The sequence below is a fragment of the Somniosus microcephalus genome, chromosome 29 (genome assembly GCF_052327205.1).
Source record: "Somniosus microcephalus isolate GS21.2 chromosome 29, FLI_Smic_1.0, whole genome shotgun sequence".
Lineage (NCBI taxonomy): Eukaryota > Metazoa > Chordata > Chondrichthyes > Squaliformes > Somniosidae > Somniosus > Somniosus microcephalus.
Genome location: NC_141015.1, coordinates 26,400,395 through 26,419,934, shown reverse-complemented (window position 1 = coordinate 26,419,934; position 19,540 = coordinate 26,400,395). Strand labels below are relative to the sequence as shown.

The 19,540-nt window shown below is 46.0% G+C and overlaps 1 protein-coding gene across 1 annotated transcript in view; it reads right to left on the bottom strand.

Annotated features, from left to right (window-relative positions):
* spef1 (sperm flagellar and cilia associated 1) overlaps window positions 1–19,540 on the bottom strand; it is a 70,056-nt gene that overhangs the window by 46,788 nt on the left and 3,728 nt on the right. Inside the window, exon 2 of the mRNA XM_085970430.1 lies at window positions 2,806–2,921. Coding sequence (XP_085826556.1) covers window positions 2,806–2,921 — 116 coding nt within the window. The remainder of the gene's footprint in view (window positions 1–2,805; window positions 2,922–19,540) is intronic.

Sequence of the window (19,540 nt, the reverse complement as noted above, 5' to 3'; positions counted from 1 at the left end):
AATATTCATTTTCAGATTTCCTTCAAGTACCATAATTAGCTAAACCAAAGTAATGTTCCCGAGAGTGACATAGCCCATCTTTCACTTGCGAGGTGCAAGAAAAAAGTAATAGATATTTTGTAATCCAAATTAAACTGAAATTTAGGTAGGAGCAGCCAAAACACTGCCCAGTTCTTAACTCTGTTGCCTTGATGGATTTGTCTCTAGGGCCAGTAACTCACTAATCAGCGGCTGTATGTCAGGACAGGTACTATCAATCCCAAGAAGTCATGGAATTTAAGGGAGAGGTGTGCACGTGAACTTATGAATTAGACTTAATTCACCTTGGCTGATGCTCCAGGCCCCTTCCATGAGTCTCATTAGTGGGGGATGGGTTAACTTTACCTAAGATATGGGCAGCTGAAATCACTGCCATATGCACTCTGACCACATTGTGGCCTAGACCAAATTCTACGAGGTGGCTGAGCTTTAGTTATCAGCGAGAGCCCACACTCCACAGGAGCCTTTATGTAATTCGAGCACCTGAGGATGGCTCCTTTCCCCTGAATTATACATCACCTCTTCCCACAAATGCTTTCCTGAATTATATTTGTACTTAACTTTGAAGAAGGGCTTCACCCACTTAAACACAAAATTCTAACATAGTTGCTGCTTGCATTGTGATATTAATGGACCATATCAGCACCAGATGATCTACCACCTGTTCTCAGAAATGAGGAAGAGCTTAGTTGTAGTCTGTTTCTATGCTAGTCTGCTCGATGTGGAAGCCAAGTAACTTTAGCCCTGATTTTCCACAAGTAGAATTGATGAGAAGTGCTGGCCAGATTAAACCAGATAAAGAAGTAGTGTTGGTTATCCTAGTACCATATATGTGTTTATTTTCCTCAGATGCCATTACCTATAATGGCACCTTCTCTATAGGAGCTGTCAACACAACTCATTGGTCAACCTGTCAAAACCTGCTCTAGTGCTGTGGTAAGGTTTATTCCACTCCCTCCCATAAAGGTTCTTTCACTTCAACTTTTGGTTTCTTAGCAATTCCTTCTCCTATCCTACCTTTTAATGTCTGCAATTTTTCTACTCCCTTTTTATCTCTTTTCGTTTTCTATTTTTTTCCCATTTTTTTATTTCCAGGTGTTTCGGTCCTTCTTCAGAGATAGCCAGCAAGCTCTGCGTGTGACTTACTTGCTAAAGACACTGTGCAAATGGGCCGTGCAGATCAGGAGTACCTAGGTTTGATTCCTTTGCTGACTTATCTGAAGGCCTAAAGAGCAGACACAGAGAGAGAATGAACAAAGGCAACAGGGGAAATGTCTAAAAGAGGAAAGCTACGGGGAACATATCAGGATAATAGCTGTAGCCATGTGTAGCTAGGCTGATCCAATAACATTAAATATTGTGCATGTGTACAATACATAGACATTGAGAGCTTAGTTGTACTCTGTTTCTATACTAGTCTATTCGATGTGGAAGCCAAGTAACTTCAACCCTGATTTTCCACAAGTAGGATTGATGATAAGTGCTGGCCAGATTAAACCAGCTAAAGAAGTAGTGTTGATTATTCTAGTACCATGAATGTGATTGTGCAGATAGATATCAGAAATAGAACTACAAAGTGGGAAGAGATTTCTTCAGAAGGAATCAGTTAAACTTGTGTCTTTATTAAATTGAATATTCTAGTTTAAATTGTCCATCACAAAGTAGGCAAGCCTAAAATTAGTAAAATGGTAGTGTGTGTTATGAAAATCAGCACAAGCTGAAAATTATCTCTATGCTACATCTGTATATTTTATGGGGTTAAAAACAGGAAACAAGTATAGACAGCAAAATACTGAAAATAAAACCAAATGTAGTGGAGCCTTTTTGTTACTTTTTTAATTGTCACCTTTTCCTAAGGCCCAGTTGGATTTACCCTTTTTTGGTCCTGTTGTATGTTCCACGCACTCATCTAAGTTCCCAAGTTAAATCGATGGGCAATTACTTGCTCTCAGCCTTCTGCTGTTCAGCTTTGCAACCAGCTACTTGGTAGTTCTCCACATGGAGAATTGCAGACACATACCAGTGTCTCACCACTTCACAGCACAGGAAACAAGGGCAGACTTCCTTCAAGAAATGTCACTTTTTTTAATTGTCAGTTTCTTACATTTTCCTTTTAAATATATATTTTCATGCATATATGGGGCATGCTTTATTGCCATTTTCAAACTGGCTTACTTATCTACTTACTTACCTAAAAGTTTTGAGTGTCCATCGTACTCCAGGCATCACACTGTCAAACAGCAAATCGGCATCAAATTTTAAAAAATACTGTATATGGGAAAAGAGGGGGAAAACGTGATTTCCTGCTGTTTTTTCTGAACTTGAGGTAATCTGGGGAGGCTGTTGAGACAACACGGAGAGGAACCAAGCAGCTGCCAATCTTGAGAAGGTTACAACAGCAACAACCCCAACTGACCTCCAGACTGATTTAGGCCATTTTCCTATAGAGAGTGCCTGTGCAGTGGCCTTAAAAGGGATAGGACAGGTTAGTAGCTAATCATTTCAACTATACTCCAGAACTCAGACTACCTGTGAGCTATGCCATGGGAGGTCAATATAATAACGATTTGGTCACAAAGTAAGTTCCTCTTAAATATTCATTAAAGAAACTGGTTTTATGTGGGAGTGAAATTCTGCCACTGCCAAATCCAACTTAGTACTTTTCTAATTGGCAAATCGGAAAGGGCAACGGGGGGGGGGGGGGGGCTCCGCTGTAAAGCAAAAAGCTGTTTGTAGCAGACTGTAAAGTATTAAATATCAGTGCACTTGCCTGTTTAATATCTGCCAGTTGCTCAGTTTTTGCTGGGTAGAGTTTGCTGGGATATAGTTGTGTATTTCTACCAGTTTTGGCAAAAAGTGCTTCACCACTTCAGCAACCATTACTGGAGAGAAATAAATAAAAAAACAATTGAGATTAGCTGGTTAAAAATAATCATTGCCCAGTCATATGAAGATTATAAAATGAATTCATCAAAACTTCTGTCAAAGTTAGTTCTGTAAAATTATCACATTCTTGCATGTTTATTTTCCACAATTCTAAAATAGATATAGTGAAAATTTTTTTTTTTACTGAATATAGGTGATTACGTTAATAGGGCTGATTTTCCAAGTATTCATTGGAAAATCGCAGGTACTATGCTTACAATTTTCCAAAATGTGTTGCCAACAGACAAGGCTCCATGCCATCAGTGCAATCATAAAATGACCTCCTATACGACTTACTGTACACAAATCACTAAAAGCTAGTGCACAGGTACAAAATGTAATCAGGCAGGCTAATAGAATGGTGGCCTTCATCTCAAGGGAGCTGGAATACAAAGGATGCTATAGCCATTAGACCATATAATCTCTAAGCAGCAAAAACATTATGCGTTACACAGTATAATATTGCTGTCCTTACAACAGCATATGCTTCAACTCACCATGAGCAATGCTAGGAGAATCACTAGTATTCTATAAACATCTGTGTGTAATATTTAGAATTGAAAGTTGCAATGTCCAAATTTTTTGTACTTGTGCCGTTTCGAAGCTTAAGGGGCATTTGCCTATTTGAATGATTACCGAGTTAAAATTGCCGCTCGGTAACCATTCCCATGCATCCATTTATTATAATATACTTCACACTTTGTGGAGACAGTTTCATTCTGCACTTTCCCCTCCTCCCCTACGGTTGTTATCATGGTAGACAGACATCCAAGAACTTCCATATAGTTGACATGTGGTTAAGTCTTTAGTAGAGAATAAGTATGAAGAGGAAAAAAGATAGCAAAAACTGAATAAAGCTATCTCCAGCAACTCCAAAGTATAGTTTAAAATAAATGATGGATACGTGGGAGCAATTGGTGAACAGCAATTTTATTTAGTTCAGATGACAGTCATTACAAGTTTCACTCATTTTGTCTTAAACATTGATCTATTTTTCTTTAAAGATCCATTAGCTTAGCAAATAATTTTTTTGCAAATGCTGGAGATTATTCTGTTACCTGCAATTTTATTCTTGAAAATATAATTAAGGGTGCTCTATAGTGTAGTGGGCAAATGCACCATGTGGCCGGCTGCAGCGACACAGGCCTAGGTTCTATCTATCCCCATTCAGTGCCAAAAGAGCTCCTTTTAGCCAGGGTGGCAGTAGGGGCAATAAACTGGTCTCAGCAGCCTGGGCTAGCAAGGAGGAAATCGGCCAAGGTTACCATTACTGGCCACTGCCGAGTGACCTCTACTGGGAAGTGCATATGTGTGGGAGCAAGATTGGGCTGGGCTGTGAGGTTGGTGCTCACTACCTAGGGTAGGGTTACCAACCCTCCAGAAATGTCCTGGAATCTCCAGTCATGAACGATTAATTTCCTGAACACTGCTGCGAGTAACCCAGGGCGAAAAAGCATAGGAGCATTAACATTTTCTTTGAGCACTTTTGTTTTAGTTATAAAAATATTGGACTACCCACATTTAAAAAGTACTTGGATGTGCCCTTGGGATGCTCTAACCCGCAGGGCTACGGACCAAGAGCTGGGAAGTGGGATTAGGCCGGATAGCTCTTTGTTGGCCGGCGCGGACACGATGGGTCGAAATAGCCTCCTTCCGTGCTGTAGCTTTCTATGATTCTAGATGGGATGGGGGGCTGTTTGACCGAATGGGGCGATTGGAGGCAGGAAGTCAATGTGATGAGACCTTTAGGAATGCGTCCAATCAGATATGGCAATGCTAACCTAGGGCCACGTGTGAATTCTGGTCACTCCGGCCAGGTACACATAGGAACAGGAGGCCATTCAGCCCCTCGAGCCTGTTCTGCCATTCAATTAGACCATGGCTGATCTATATCCTAACTCCATCCACACTCTTTGGTTCCATAACCCTTGCCTACCAAAAATCTATCAATCTCAGTTTGGAAATTTTCAATTGAACCCCAGCCTCAACAGCTTTTTGGGGGAGAGAGTTCCAGATTTCCACTACCCTTTGCGTAAAGAAGTGCTTCCTGACATCACCTAGCCTAGCTCTAATCTTGAGGTTATGGCCCCTTATTCTGGACTCCCCCCACCAGAGGAAAGACTTGCATTTATATAGCGCCTTTCATGACCTCATGACGCCCCAAAGCGCTTTACAGCCAATGAAGTACTTTTGAAGTGTAGTCACTGTTGTAGTGTAGGAAACGTAGCAGCCAATTTGCACACGGCAAGCTCCCACAAACAGCAATGGCCAGATAATCTGTTTTGGTGATGTTGGTTGAGGGATAAATATTGGCCCCAGGACACCGGGGATAATTCCCCCGCTCTTCTTCGAAATAGTGCCACGGAATATTTTACAACCACCTGAGAGAGCAGACAGGACCTCGGTTTAACGTCTCATCCGAAAGACGGCACCTCCGACAGTGCAGCACTCCCTCAGCACTGCACTGGAGTGTCAGTCTAGATTTTTGTGCTTGAGTCTCTGGAGTGGGACTTGAACCCATGACTTTCTGACTCAGAGGCGAGAGTGCTACCCACTGAGCCAAGTCTCTGGAGCGGGACGTAAACCCACGACGTTCTGACTCAACAACAACTTTTATTTATAGAATCATAGAATGGTACAGCACGGAAGAAGGCCATTCGGCCCGCCGAGCCCCTGCCGGATTTCAGCTAGTCCCACTCCCCTGCCCTTTCCCCATAGCCCTGCAAATTTCTTTCCTTCAGATACTTATCCAACTCCATTTTGAAAGCCATGATTGAATCTGCTGCCTTCACCCTTTCAGGCAATGCATTCCAGGTCTTAACCACTCGCTGCGTTAAAAGTTTTTCCTTATGTCGTCTTTGGTTCTTTTGTCAATCACCTTAAATCTGTGTCCTCTGGTTCTTGACCCTTCTGCCAATGGGAACAGTTTCCCTCTATCTACTCTGACCAGACCCCTCATGATTTTGAACACCTCTGTCAAATCTCCTCTCAATCTTCTCTGCTCCAGAGGGCAAACCCAGCTTCTCCAGTCTATCAACGTAACTGAAGTCCCTCATTCCTGGAATCATTCTCGTAAATCTCCTCTGCATCCTCTCTAATGCCTTCACATCTTTCCTAAAGTGTGGTGCTCAGAATTGGACACAATACTCCAATTGGGGCCGAACCAGTGTTTTATACAGGTTCATCATAATTTCCACACTTTTGTACTCTATGCCTCTATTTATGAAGCTCAGGATTCCATAAGCTTTTTTAACTGCTTTCTCAGCCTGCCCTGCCACCTTCAACGATTTGTGCACATATACCCCCAGGTCTCTCTGTTCGTCGACCCCCTTCAGGATTGCACCATTTAGTTTATATATCCTCTCCTCATTCTTTCTACCAAAATGTATCGCTTCACACTTTTCTGTGTTAAATTTCATCTGCCACGTGTCTGCCCATTTCACCAGCCTGTCTAGGTCTTCCTGAAGTCTATCACTCTCCTCACTTCACTATACTTTCAAGTTTCGTGTCATCTGCAAATTTTGAAGTTGTACCCTGTACACCCACGTCCAAGTCATTAATATATATCAAGAAAAGCAGTGGTCCTAGAACTGACCCCTGGGGAACACCAGTGCATACCTTCCTCCAGTCCGAAAAACAACCGTTCACCACTACTCTGTTTCCTGTCACTTAGCCAATTCCGTATCCATGCTGCCACTGTCCCTTTTATTCCATGGGCTTCAACTTTGCTGGCAAGCCGATTATGTGGCACTTTGTCGAATGCCTTTTGGAAGTCCACATTGCCCACATCAACCCTCTCTGTTACCTCATCAAAGAACTCAATCAGGTTGGTTAAACACAGAATCACAGAATCTACAGTGCAGATAGAGGCCATTTCGGCCCATCGAGCCTGCACCGACACATATCCCACCCTATCCCGTAACCCCACGTATTTAATCCCCTAACACTAAGGGTCAATTTATCAAAGCCAAATCAACCTAACCTGCACATCTTTGGACTGTGGGAGGAAACCGGAGCACCCGGAGGAAACCCACGCAGACACAGGGAGAATGTGCAAACTCCACACAGACAGTCGCCCGAGGCCAGATTTGAACCCGGGTCCCTGGTGCTGTGAGGCAATAGTGCTAACCACTATGCCACCGTGCCCCCCACGATTTGCCTTTAACAAATCCGTGCTGGCTTTCCTTATATACAGGAAACTTTCTGGTATCCGGCACTGACGGGACCGAGCTGGTGCCGTACCATCAAAACTGCCGTAGAAACCAGCGCTAATGTTAAAACATACGGAGCTTTTGAGCTCCGTGTGAATCAACAAACCCTGTTGCTTAGCAACAGCTTCAAAACAGTCGGCCGCAGCTTAAAAGCGTCTCTGTAGCTAAGCAACAGCTTCAGCTAGACCTTGCAGAGCCTGACTGAAAAAAAAAGCAACGAGAATTTAAAAAACTTATAGGAAACAGCTCCTGAATTTTGCCGGTAGATAGAGCTTTCCGGACATTTAACCTCCGGTTAAACGAAAGTTTCCTGTAGCACCTTTAACGTAATAAAACGTCCCAAGGTGCTTCACAACAGCATTATCAAACAAAATCTGCCACCGAGCCACATCTGTTAGGGCAATGACCGAAAGCTTGGTCGAAGAGGCAGGTTTTACGGAGTGTCTTAAAGGAGAAAGACCTGCATTTATACAGCGCCTTTCACAACCATGGGACGCATCAAAGCGCTTTACAGCCAATTAAGTACTTCGGGACAATAGCAAAATACCGGTGGATGCTGGAAATCTGAAATAACAACAGAAAATTGATGGAAATGCTCAGCAGGTCAGGCAGCATCCGTGGAGAGAGAAACAGAGTCAACGTTTCGAGTCGGGGGACCCTTCGGCAGAACTTTTAAAAGTTTAGTACTTTGGGAGTTTAGTCACGGTTGTAATGTAGGAAAGGGGAGGTGGAGAGACTCAGTGGTGAGAGCGCTACCCACGGAGTCGCTCTCCATATAGTTTCTCTCTATTGAATCATCTCAAGCACCCCGAACTGGCGAAGATTCGATTCAGCCGCACCCATTTTCGCAGCACATTTGCAAAGGGGGATAAACAGATGCGTTGCTGAGTGTGTCTCTGTGGGCTGGATTTTATCAATGGAGATGTGCTGGAGGTGGGACTTCTGGTTTCTGGGTTTCAGTACTGCCCCCAGCGATGTCTGACCAACCCACGCTATCTTCCCTTGATTGGCCTTGTTAAGTGCGGGCTTACCGGCCAAGTAAGGGAAAGCCGGTGACATATGACGTAAGCATATGACGCTTCATCTGTCGAAAAATTTTTGACAGGTGAATTGTCAGTGTTTGACAGCTTTGAGAAGCTGTCAAACACTGACAATCTCTGTTCTAAGGTGAGCCCTTGCACAGAAGGCTCACCAAGACCTCTCTCCTCAGCAGAAAGCAGAAGGCTGCTGCATCTGAGAATGCAGCATCCATTCTGTCATCTCTGCCGTTGAAATGAGGCTCCTCCGGATCCTCAAAGGTTGAAGCCTGCAGAAAGTAGCAAAGGTAAGGAAACTTTTTCCAACACTTTACACTCACCTCTCATACTTACCTGTCCACACGTGCACCCATCACCTCTACAGCTGACATTTCCACCCCTCTCACCCCCGCAGACCCGCTGCTCATTCCCAACTACACAAGCCCCTGTGAGATGCCACTCCAGAATATTTCATTCTGACACTCTCAAGGTAATTGGGCAAGGCTTTTGGAGGCCATAACTCCTCATAATCTTAAAACTAATTAGCAGACCACCCTCTAACTGGAAATGTCCTCTTCTCCCAGCAACTTGTTGTAGTGTATGTACCTTTAAGAGAGAACTACTTTTGCTGCTCCTGTATACTGTAGTACCGGCAGTGACCACACCTGTATATAAGCCTTGAGCATGCCTCTGTACTGTTAGTCTTTAGACTACCCTCCTCCAGTAAACACCTGTTGATTGTTAATTTACAGCCTCCGTCTAGTTATTGGAAAAATCATACTTTAAGAATCAACGGATTCAATAGTGGCGACGAGGTCAATTCGAATCTACCTGCAACTCTGCATTTCCTTTAAAGGATTCGCTCCGGGAGGATGGTGGAAGAAAGTCGAGGCCAGAAGCACGGGCGTCGACCACGAGCAACCGCCCAGTCATCCGGCAGAGAGTGAATATCGCAGGGGAGGCTGTTGAGGGCTGGGCTTGGTTCTCCAGCCACGATGATCCAGCAACAGACTGGCAACAGGTACAGCACAGACCCTTCCTGGACAGCGGCGGCTGGAGCCGACCACGGGGTAAGAGAGAGGGTGAAGTGCACAGGACGCAGCCGGGGGGTTGAAGACCGAGCAGCGTCGACGGAAAACAAAAAGAGAGAGAGGGTAAAGCACAGGAGAACGCGCAGAGCGCAGCCAGGGCTCAAGGGCTGAACAGCGTCCGCGAAAAAAAAAAAAAAAAGGAAGCGCGGGAGACGCCATTGAGCCGCGGAGAAGAAGGGAGAGCGCGGGAGACGCCATTTTAGACAGTTTAATGTCGAAGAGTGGCAGTATCACTGCGTTCGACAATGAAGTCGAAGACTGGGCAACATATGTGGAATGCATTGAGGTGTACTGCAAGGCGAATGAAGTGCCAGATGCTAGGAAAGCACTGGTTTTGTTAAATTCCATGGGTGCAAAAACTTATGGCTTACTGCGAAACCTAATAACCGCAGAGAAGCCAATGGATAAGAATTTCGAAAGCATAGTGGAAATCCTACAGGATCACTTAAACCCCACACCGCTGCTGATAGCAGAAAGATTTAAGTTCCACAAAAGGAACCAGCATAAAGACGAAAGTAATGCTGAGTACTGAACGGAACTGCGCAAGCTATCGAAACACTGCCAGTTTGGATTGGGACTAGCAGATACGTTAAGGGACAAGTTTGTGTGTGGGCTTCAAAGTGAAGGAACCCAGAAACGGCTTCTATCAGAAAAGGATCTTACGCTGGACAAGGCTTTCAGCATGGCAGTATCACACGAAGCAGCCGCACGGGGCGCTGCAGAGATACAACGGAGACCGCAAGAATATGGCACCAATGAAATGTCATATGGAGCAGGGAAGTGTTATCGCTGCGGCAGAACAACACACGACCAGAAGGATTGTTGGTTCAAGGACCAAGTGTGCAGACAGTGTGGAAAAGCAGGACACATAGCAAGAGTCTGCAGGTCAGGGAAGAAAACCAGCAGCAAGAAATCTCCACAGGAGAAGTACAAAAAGGACAGTAGTTCAGACAAACAGAAAAGTGATACAGACTCCGGAAGCAAGGAGCTGGGTTGTCTGAAACTACATAAGGTAATCAAAATGGAGGATCACCAGACTATCTGGGTCACGCTCAAGATAGACGGAGTCCAAGTGGAAATGGAATTGGACACAGGATCAGCCCTAACAGTCATAAACCAAAGGGACTACAAGCGGCTATTCTCACATATACTCTTGAAAGCTACAGAGATTGTCTTGAAGACGTACACGGGGCAAAAAGTCTACCCCAAAGGAAAAATAAGGGTGAACGTGATATACAAAGGCCAGGAAATACCCAAAATGGGCCTATATGTATTGCCAGATGGAGGACCACCACTACTAGGACATGAATGGATCTGGAAGATACAATTAGATTGGCATTCCATACAGGCACTGAAGGTTGAGGCCAAAAAGGATGATGACGTCACACCTGGACGACTGTCAAAAATGCTAACTGACGCACAAGAAGTGTTCCAGGAGGGACTCGGAACATTAAAAGGCATAACAGCGACGATTAAAATAGAGGAAAATGCAAGCCCAAAGTTTTTTAAGGCCAGATTGGTGCCTTATGCGATCCGACCAGCCGTCGAAGCAGAGCTGGAAGGGTTGGAACGTTCAGGAGTACTGTCCAAAGTGGACTGGAGCGAGTGGGCTACACCCATCATTCCTGTAATGAAGAGGTCGTTGAGTAATACGCCTGGGGAACCAAAGAAGGTCCGCATCTGTGGGGATTTTAAGGTGACAGTGAACCCAGTCCTTCACACGGTACAATATCCACTTCCACGGATTGAGGATATTTTCACCTCGCTATCTGGAGGTAAACGCTTCACCAAGATTGATCTGGCCCAGGCGTACCTGCAAATGGAGGTGGAAGAAGCCTCAAAACAATAACTCACGATCAACACTCATAAAGGTCTCTACCAATACAACCGGCTGGTGTTCGGGGTAGCATCGGCTCCGGCTATTTGGCAAAGGGCAATGGATCAAGTCCTGCAAGGGATTCCAGGGACCCAGTGTTATTTGGACGATATCCTGGTCACGGGCAAAAATGACAGTGATCACCTCGCCAACCTGGAGAAGGTGCTCACTAGATTAAAGGAATATGGGCCCTCAGCCTAGTATGGGGAGTAAAAAAATTCAACCACTATCTGCATGGGCAGAAGTTCACCTTGCTGACTGACCACCAACCACTTGTCTCCATCTTTAATCCAAAGAAGAGCGTTCCGGTGATGACTGCACAACGGCTACAAAGATGGTCCCTTTTTCTAGGGGCGAACCAATATGAAATAGAGTATAAGGGCACAAAACAGCATGGAAACGCTGATGCGATATCACGCCTGCCACTGCCTACTGTGGAGGAAGCACCAGCAGTGGACCCTATCGAAATATTTTATTCGTCGATAATTGAACGATTGCCAGTAACTAACGCGGATATAGAGAAGGAGACCCGCAATGATCCGACACTGTCTCGGGTATATGATTTGACGGTGAAGGGATGGCCAACACATGGCGACTCACTGTTGCCAGCATTCTCATCCAGAAGAGAACAGCTGTCAGTATGCCAGGGGACAGTGATGTGTGGATCCCGAGTGGTAATTCCACCCAAGTTAAGGGAGAGAGTGCTCAATGAGCTTCACGAAGGCCATCTGGGAGGGGTGAAAATGAAAAGCCTTGCCAGGGCTTATGTGTGGTGGCCGGGATCGATCAACAAATCGAGGGCCTAACAAAGAGCTGCTCAGGATGCCAGAAGGTCCAAAATGCACCACCACATGCCCCTCTACACCCATGGGAGTGGCCCTCCTCTCCATGGCAACGGGTGCATATTGATTTTGCTGGTCCATTCATGGACACAATGTTCTTAATAGCAGTGGATGCGTACTCAAAATGGCCTGAGGTGATCAAAATGTCCTCCACCACGACAGAGAAAACGATTGCAGTCCTACGGACCATATTTGCCAGGAACGGCTTGCCAGAGCAGACTTGCTCTGATAATGGACCACAGTTTGTGTCCGAAGAGTTTCGAAAATTTATGAAAAGGAATGGGGTAAGGCATTACACATCCGCCCCGTATCATCCAGCCACAAATGGATTGGCTGAGAGGTTCGTACAAACCTTTAAAAAGGCGATAAGGGCCATGTGCGATGATAAAATTCCACTACAGCATAAGATGGACAATTTCCTGTTAGCCTACAGAAATGCGACACATGCAGTTACCAACCAGACCCCGGCCATGACGTTCTTTAACCGAAGGTTGAGATCTCGTCTGGATTTGCTCAGACCAAATGTGCGAAGGAATGTTGAGGATAAGCAATTCCAGCACATTAATGAGAAGCCGACAAGGAGCTTCAATGTAGGACAACCAGTCTTGGCCCGCGACTACCGAACAGAGAAATGGCAACCCGGAACGATATGCACACGGCAGTGGCCACTAATGTACACAGTGGATGTCGGGGAGAACATTGTTAGACGCCACGTCGACCAGATCCTAGCGTCACAGGAACGAGTCAACCCCATGTCTCGCGTACCTGGGGATGAACCCGACATACCGGTAGCATCTACCCCAGAAACAGTAGCAGCGGAAACTGATGAACTAACCGACGAAAGGGAGCCAGAATCGCCTCCGCACCAAGAACAAGAACCTCAGGAAAGGCGCTATCCAGAAAGGATCAGGAAGCCGCCCCAAAGACTGAATCTATAAATGGACTATTTCAGTTTAATGTGCATGTTAAAGTGTTAACTGTTATTTGAATGTTATGGGTACTGTTAATCTAAAAGGGGAGGAATTGTAGTGTATGTACCTTTAAGAGAGAACTACTTTTGCTGCTCCTGTATACTGTAGTGCTGGCAGTGACCACACCTGTATATAAGACTTGAGCATGCCTCTGTACTGTTAGTCTTTAGAGTACCCTCCTCCAGTAAACACCTGTTGATTGTTAATTTACAGCCTCCGTCTAGTTATTGGAAAACATCATACTTTAAGAATCAACGGATTCAATACTTGTCAACTTCCCTTTTCGAAGGACTGTAGAAAATCCATATACATGCCACATATTCTGCTAATCTGATCCAGGGGACTATAACTCAGTAAAAAAAACATTAGCTGATCTTAGCTTGAGCACTGAGAGGGATACAATAGGGTAGATGCTGGGAGGATGTTTCCCCTGGCTGGGGAGTCTAGAAGTAGAGGTCACAGTCTCAGAATAAGGGGTCAGCCATTTAGGACTGAGATGAGAAATTTGTTCACTCAGCGGGTTGTGAATCTTTGGAATTCTCTACCCCAGAGAGCTGTGAAAGCTCAATTGTTGAGTGTAGTGTATGTGCTTTAAGTCAGAACTACTTTTTACAGCTCCTGTATACTGTAGTACCGGCAGTAACCACACCGGTATATAAGCTGTGCGCATGCCTCTGTACCCCAGTCTAGAGATTACCCTTCTCCAGTAAAGACCTGTTATTTGTTTATGTACAGCATCCGTGTAATTATTTATCCACTGAACCACGGATCTAACAGTGGCGACGAGTGTCGATGCGAATCTACCTGCAACATAAAACAAAAAAAAAAAATAGTCGAGTCCAGGAACACGGGCGTCGACCGCGAGCAACCGCCCAGCAGTCAGGCAGAGATCCAACTTTGCTGGGGAGTCTGTGGAGAGCCGGGTTTGGTTCCCCAGCCACAACGAGCAGTAAGTGACCGACGACAGGTCGAGAGCAGACCCTTCCCGAGCAGCGGCGGCTGGAGCCGACCGACGGCAGAGAGAGAGAGAGCCGAGCAGCGTCGACGGGGTAAGAAGAGGGTGAAGAGAGCAGGGCGCAGCTGGGGGTTGATCACCGAGCGGCGTCGAGGAAAAATACTGCAAACCGGAGAGAGAGAGGATAAGAAACAGCCGGGTTCTAGACTGAGCGGCGTCGACAAATATCAAGGGAAGAACGCGCAGAGCACAGCCAGGGATCACGGGCTGATCAGGGTCCGCGGGGCGAAGCAAGGGGAGACGCCATTGAGCTGCGGAGAAGCAGGGAGAGCGCGGGAGACGCCATTGAGCCGCGGAGAAGCAGGGGGAGCGCGGGAGGCGCCATTGAGCCGCGGAGAAGAAGGAAGAGCACGGGAGACGCCATTTTGCGAAGCCGCAGCGGAGAAGACGGGCGAGCACGGGAAGGAAGGAAAGCGCGGGAGACGCCATTTTGTGCCAGCGGAGAAGAAGGGGAAGCGCGGGAGGCGCCATTGGTGATAGTTAACGCACAACCAAGGATGCCGAAGAGTGGCAGTATCTCTACGTTCGACAATGAAGTTGAAGATTGGGCGACATATGTGGAACGTATTGAAGTGTACTGCAGGGCGAATGAAGTGCCAGATGCTAATAAAGCACTGGTTCTGTTAAATTCCATGGGTGCAAAAACTTATGGGTTACTGCGAAATCTAATAACCCCAGAGAAGCCGGTAAACAAGAATTTTGAACGCATAGTAGAAATCCTACAGGACCACCTAAACCCCACACCGCTGCTGATAGCAGAACGATTTAAGTTCCATAAAAGGAACCAAAACAAAGACGAAAGCAATGCTGAGTACCTAACGGAACTGCGCAAGCTATCGAAATACTGCCAGTTTGGAGCGGGACTAGCAGACACGTTAAGGGACAAGTTTGTGTGTGGGCTACAAAGTGAAGGAACCCAGAAACGGCTTCTATCAGAAAAGGACCTTACGCTGGACAAAGCTTTCAGTATGGCAGTATCACACGAAGCAGCCGCAAGGGGCGCTGCAGAGATACAACGGAGACCGCAAGAATATGGCACCAACGAAATGACCTATGGAACAGGGAAGTGCTATCGCTGCGGCAGAACAACACATGACCAGAAAGATTGTTGGTTCAAGGACCAAGTGTGCAGACAGTGTGGGAAAGCAGGACACATAGCAAGAGTCTGCAGGTCTGGGAAGAAAACCAACAGTAAGAAATCTCCACAGGAGAAGTACAAAAAGGTACACCAGGTGATGGACAGTGGTTCAGACGAACAGAAAAGTGACACAGACTCCGGAAGCAAGGAGCTGGGTTGTCTGAAACTACATAATGTAACCGAAATGGAGGATCACCAGACCATCTGGGTTACACTCAAGATAGACGGAGTCCAAGTGGAAATGGAATTGGACACAGGGTCAGCTCTAACAGTCATAAATCAAAGAGACTACAAGCGGCTATTTTCACACATACCCTTGAAAGCTACAGAGATTGTCTTGAAGACGTATACGGGACAAAAAGTCTACCCCAAAGGAAAAATAAGGGTGAAAGTGACATATAAAGGTCAGGAAATACCTAAAATGGATATATATATATATTGCCAAATGGAGGACCACCACTGCTAGGACGTGAATGGATCCGGAAGATACATTTAGATTGGCATTCCATACAGGCACTGAAGGTGGAGGCCAAAAAGGATGACGACGTCACACCTGGACGACTGTCAAAAATGCTAACTGACGCAAAAGAAGTGTTCCAGGAGGGACTAGGAACACTAAAAGGAATAACAGCAACAATTAAAATAGAGGATAATGCAAACCCAAAGTTTCTGAAGGCCAGACCAGTGCCTTATGCGATCAGACCAGCGGTTAAAGCAGAGCTGGAAGGGTTGGAACGTTCAGGAGTACTGTCCAAAGTGGACTGGAGCGAGTGGGCTACACCCATCGTTCCTGTAATGACGAGGTCGTTGAGTAATACGCCTGGGGAACCAAAGAAGGTCCGCATCTGTGGGGATTTTAAGGTGACAGTGAACCCAGTCCTTCACATGGTGCAATATCCGCTTCCACGAATTGAGGATATTTTCGCCTCGCTATCTGGTGGTAAACACTTTGCCAAAATTGATCTAGCCCAGGCGTACTTGCAAATGGAGGTAGAAGAAGCTTCGAAACATTACCTTACGATCAACACCCATAAAGGTCTCTATCAATACAACCGGCTGGTGTTTGGAGTAGCCTCGGCTCCGGCTATCTGGCAAAGGGCGATGGATCAGGTCCTGCAAGGGATTCCAGGGACCCAGTGTTATTTGGACAACATCTTGGTCACGGGCGAAAATGACGGTGATCACCTCGCTAACTTGGAGAAGGTGCTCGCCAGATTAAAGGAATATGGGCTACGAGCTAATCGCCACAAGTGCGAGTTTATCCAGAAACAGATCTCGTATTGCGGCCACGTCATCGATGAAGAGGGGTTACATAAGTCCCCTGACAAGATTGAGGCAGTAGTCAAGGCTCCAGCACCGGAAAATGTGTCACAACTGAGGTCGTTCCTCGGGCTGGTAAACTATTACCACAAGTTCTTACCAAATTTGTCTACGGTATTACACCCGCTGAACACCCTACTGCAAACAGGGGTACCATGGAAGTGGGATGACGAACGTAGACGAACTTTCCACAAGTGTAAAGAATTGATCACATCAAAAGAGGTGTTGGCCCATTTCAACCCAGCACTACCAATTCATTTGGCATGTGATGCATCATCCTACGGCATTGGAGCGGTGCTGTCGCACAAATTCCCAGACGGGTTGGAGAGGCCAGTAGCCTTTGCGTCTCGGTCACTAACCTCAGCCAAGCGCAATTACGCCCAGATTGACAGGGAGGCCCTCAGCCTAGTATGGGGAGTAAAAAAATTCAACCACTATCTGCATGGACAGAAGTTCACCTTGCTGACTGACCACCAACCACTTGTCTCCATCTTTAATCCTAAGAAGGGCGTGCCAGTAATGACTGCACAGCGGTTACAAAGATGGTCCCTGTTTCTAGGGGCGAATCAATATGAAATAGAATATAAAGGCACGAGACAGCATGGGAACGCTGATGGGCTATCGCGCCTGCCACTGCCTACTGTGGAGGAAGCACCAGCAGTGGACCCTATCGAGATATTTTATTCGTCGATAATTGAACGATTGCCAGTAACAAACGCGGATATAGAGAAGGAGACCCGCAATGATCCGACGCTGCACGGGTATATGAATTGACGGTGAGGGGATGGCCAACACATGGCGACTCACTGTTGCCAGCATTCTCATCCAGAAGAGAACAGCTGTCAGTATGCCAGGGGACAGTGATGTGTGGATCCAGAGTGGTGATTCCACCCATGCTAAGGGAGAGAGTGCTAAATGAGCTACATGAAGGTCATCTGGGGGGAGTGAAAATGAAAAGCCTAGCTAGGGCTTATGTGTGGTGGCCGGGAATCGATCAACAAATCGAAGACCTAACTAAGAGCTGCTTAGGATGCCAGAAGGTCCAAAATGCACCACCACATGCCCCTCTACACCCATGGGAGTGGCCCTCCTCTCCATGGCAACGGGTGCACATTGATTTCGCTGGTCCATTCATGGACTCAATGTTCTTAATAGCAGTGGATGCTCATTCAAAGTGGCCTGAGGTGATAAATGTTAAGTCTGTGTGTTTCAGTTATGGTTAATATGAATCACTGCACACAGACCACAAGAATAATTTTAACAGGTCTTTACTAGTCGAAGGTCAGGGCTGAACTACTCAGCAAATTACTACACAGCACTTATATACCGGTGTGGTCACCACCGGTATTACCGTATACAGCAGCCAGAGAAAGTAGTACATCTCTTAAGGTGGAACAGGTTTAAGTTCTCTTAAGGTGGAACAAGTTACATACACCACAATCCTCCCTTTTTAGCTTAACAGTTATATCCCCATTTAACATAACATAATAACATATATACATATACAACTTCATGTAGAAACAGTTCAAAGGTTCAGTCTCTCAGGAGGCCTCCTGATTCGAGTTGGATAACGCCTTTCAGGGGTCTCTGATTCTTGTTGCTGAGGTGACTCCTCTAGTTGGTCTCTTATGTCTTGGACATCATCATCAGGTACATTCACTGCCGAGGTAGATGCTTCAGGTTCACTAACTTCTTCCACGGTTGTCTCTGTCGTAACCATGGGTTCGACCCTTGTTCTCGATTCCACCAGTTGGTCAGCATGACGCCGTATTACATTTTTACCAACATCTACCGTGTACATCAGGGGTCCTTGTCTGGCCCGAATTGTTCCAGATTGCCATTTCTCGTTTCCATAGTCCCTGGCCAACACTGGTTGTCGTACCTCGAAACTCCGAGTGGTCTTGTTATTTATATGCTGGAACTGTTTGTTTTCAACTTCCCTCCGCACATTTGGTTTTAACAAGTCCAACCTGGACCGCAACCTCCTGTTATAAAACATCATGGCAGGACTTTGGTTTGTCACTGCATGAGCGGCATTTCGATATGCCAGTAGAAACTTGTCCACCTTATGTTGTAGTGGAATCTGATCTTCGCTCATGGCCTTTATTGCCTTTTTGAATGTTTGTACAAATCTCTCGGCCAACCCATTTGTAGCCGGATGATATGGGGCAGGGGTATAATGTTTCACCCCATTCTTCTTTAAGAATTTTTGGAATTCTTCTGACACGAACTGTGGTCCGTTGTCGGAACATATTTGCTCTGGCAATCCGTTCCTTGCGAATATCGTTCTTAACACCGCAATTGTCTTTTCTGAAGTAGTGGTAGTCATCTTGATCACTTCTGGCCATTTAGAATGTGCGTCCACCGCAATTAGAAACATGGAGTCCATGAATGGACCAGCAAAGTCAATATGTACACGTTGCCATGGGGCTGAAGGCCATTCCCATGGATGCAGCGGTGCAATCGGAGGTGCATTTTGCACTTTTTTGGCACCCTGAGCAGCTTTTCGTCAGCTCCTCTATCTGTTGGTCGATACCCAGCCACCACACATAAGCCCTAGCAAGGCTTTTCATCTTGACTCCCCCCAGATGACCTTCATGCAGTTCCTTTAGAACTCTTTCCCTTAACTTAGGAGGAATAATCACTCTCGTTCCATACATCAATGTTCCTTGACAGACGGACAGCTGGTCTCGTCTTGCCGAGAATGCCGGTAACAGAGAATCACCATGTGCTGGCCATCCCTTCACTGTCACCTCGTAGATTCGGGACAGTGTCGGGTCGTTCCTGGTTTCTCTTTCAATACTTGCATTGGTGACTGGTAAACACTCGATGATGGTCGAGTGAAATAACTCAACAGGGTCAACCTTCGTTGTCTCCTCTTCTTCAGGTAGTGGCAGGCGCGACAGCCCATCAGCATTACCATGCTGCTTTGTACCTTTGAATTCTATCTGATATTGATGTGCCCCTAGGAAAAGGGACCATCTCTGGAGTCTCTGTGCTGTCATCACCGACACACCCTTCTTAGGGTTAAAAATGGATACCAACGGCTGATGGTCTGTCAGAAGCGTAAACTTTTGGCCCTGCAGGTAATGATTA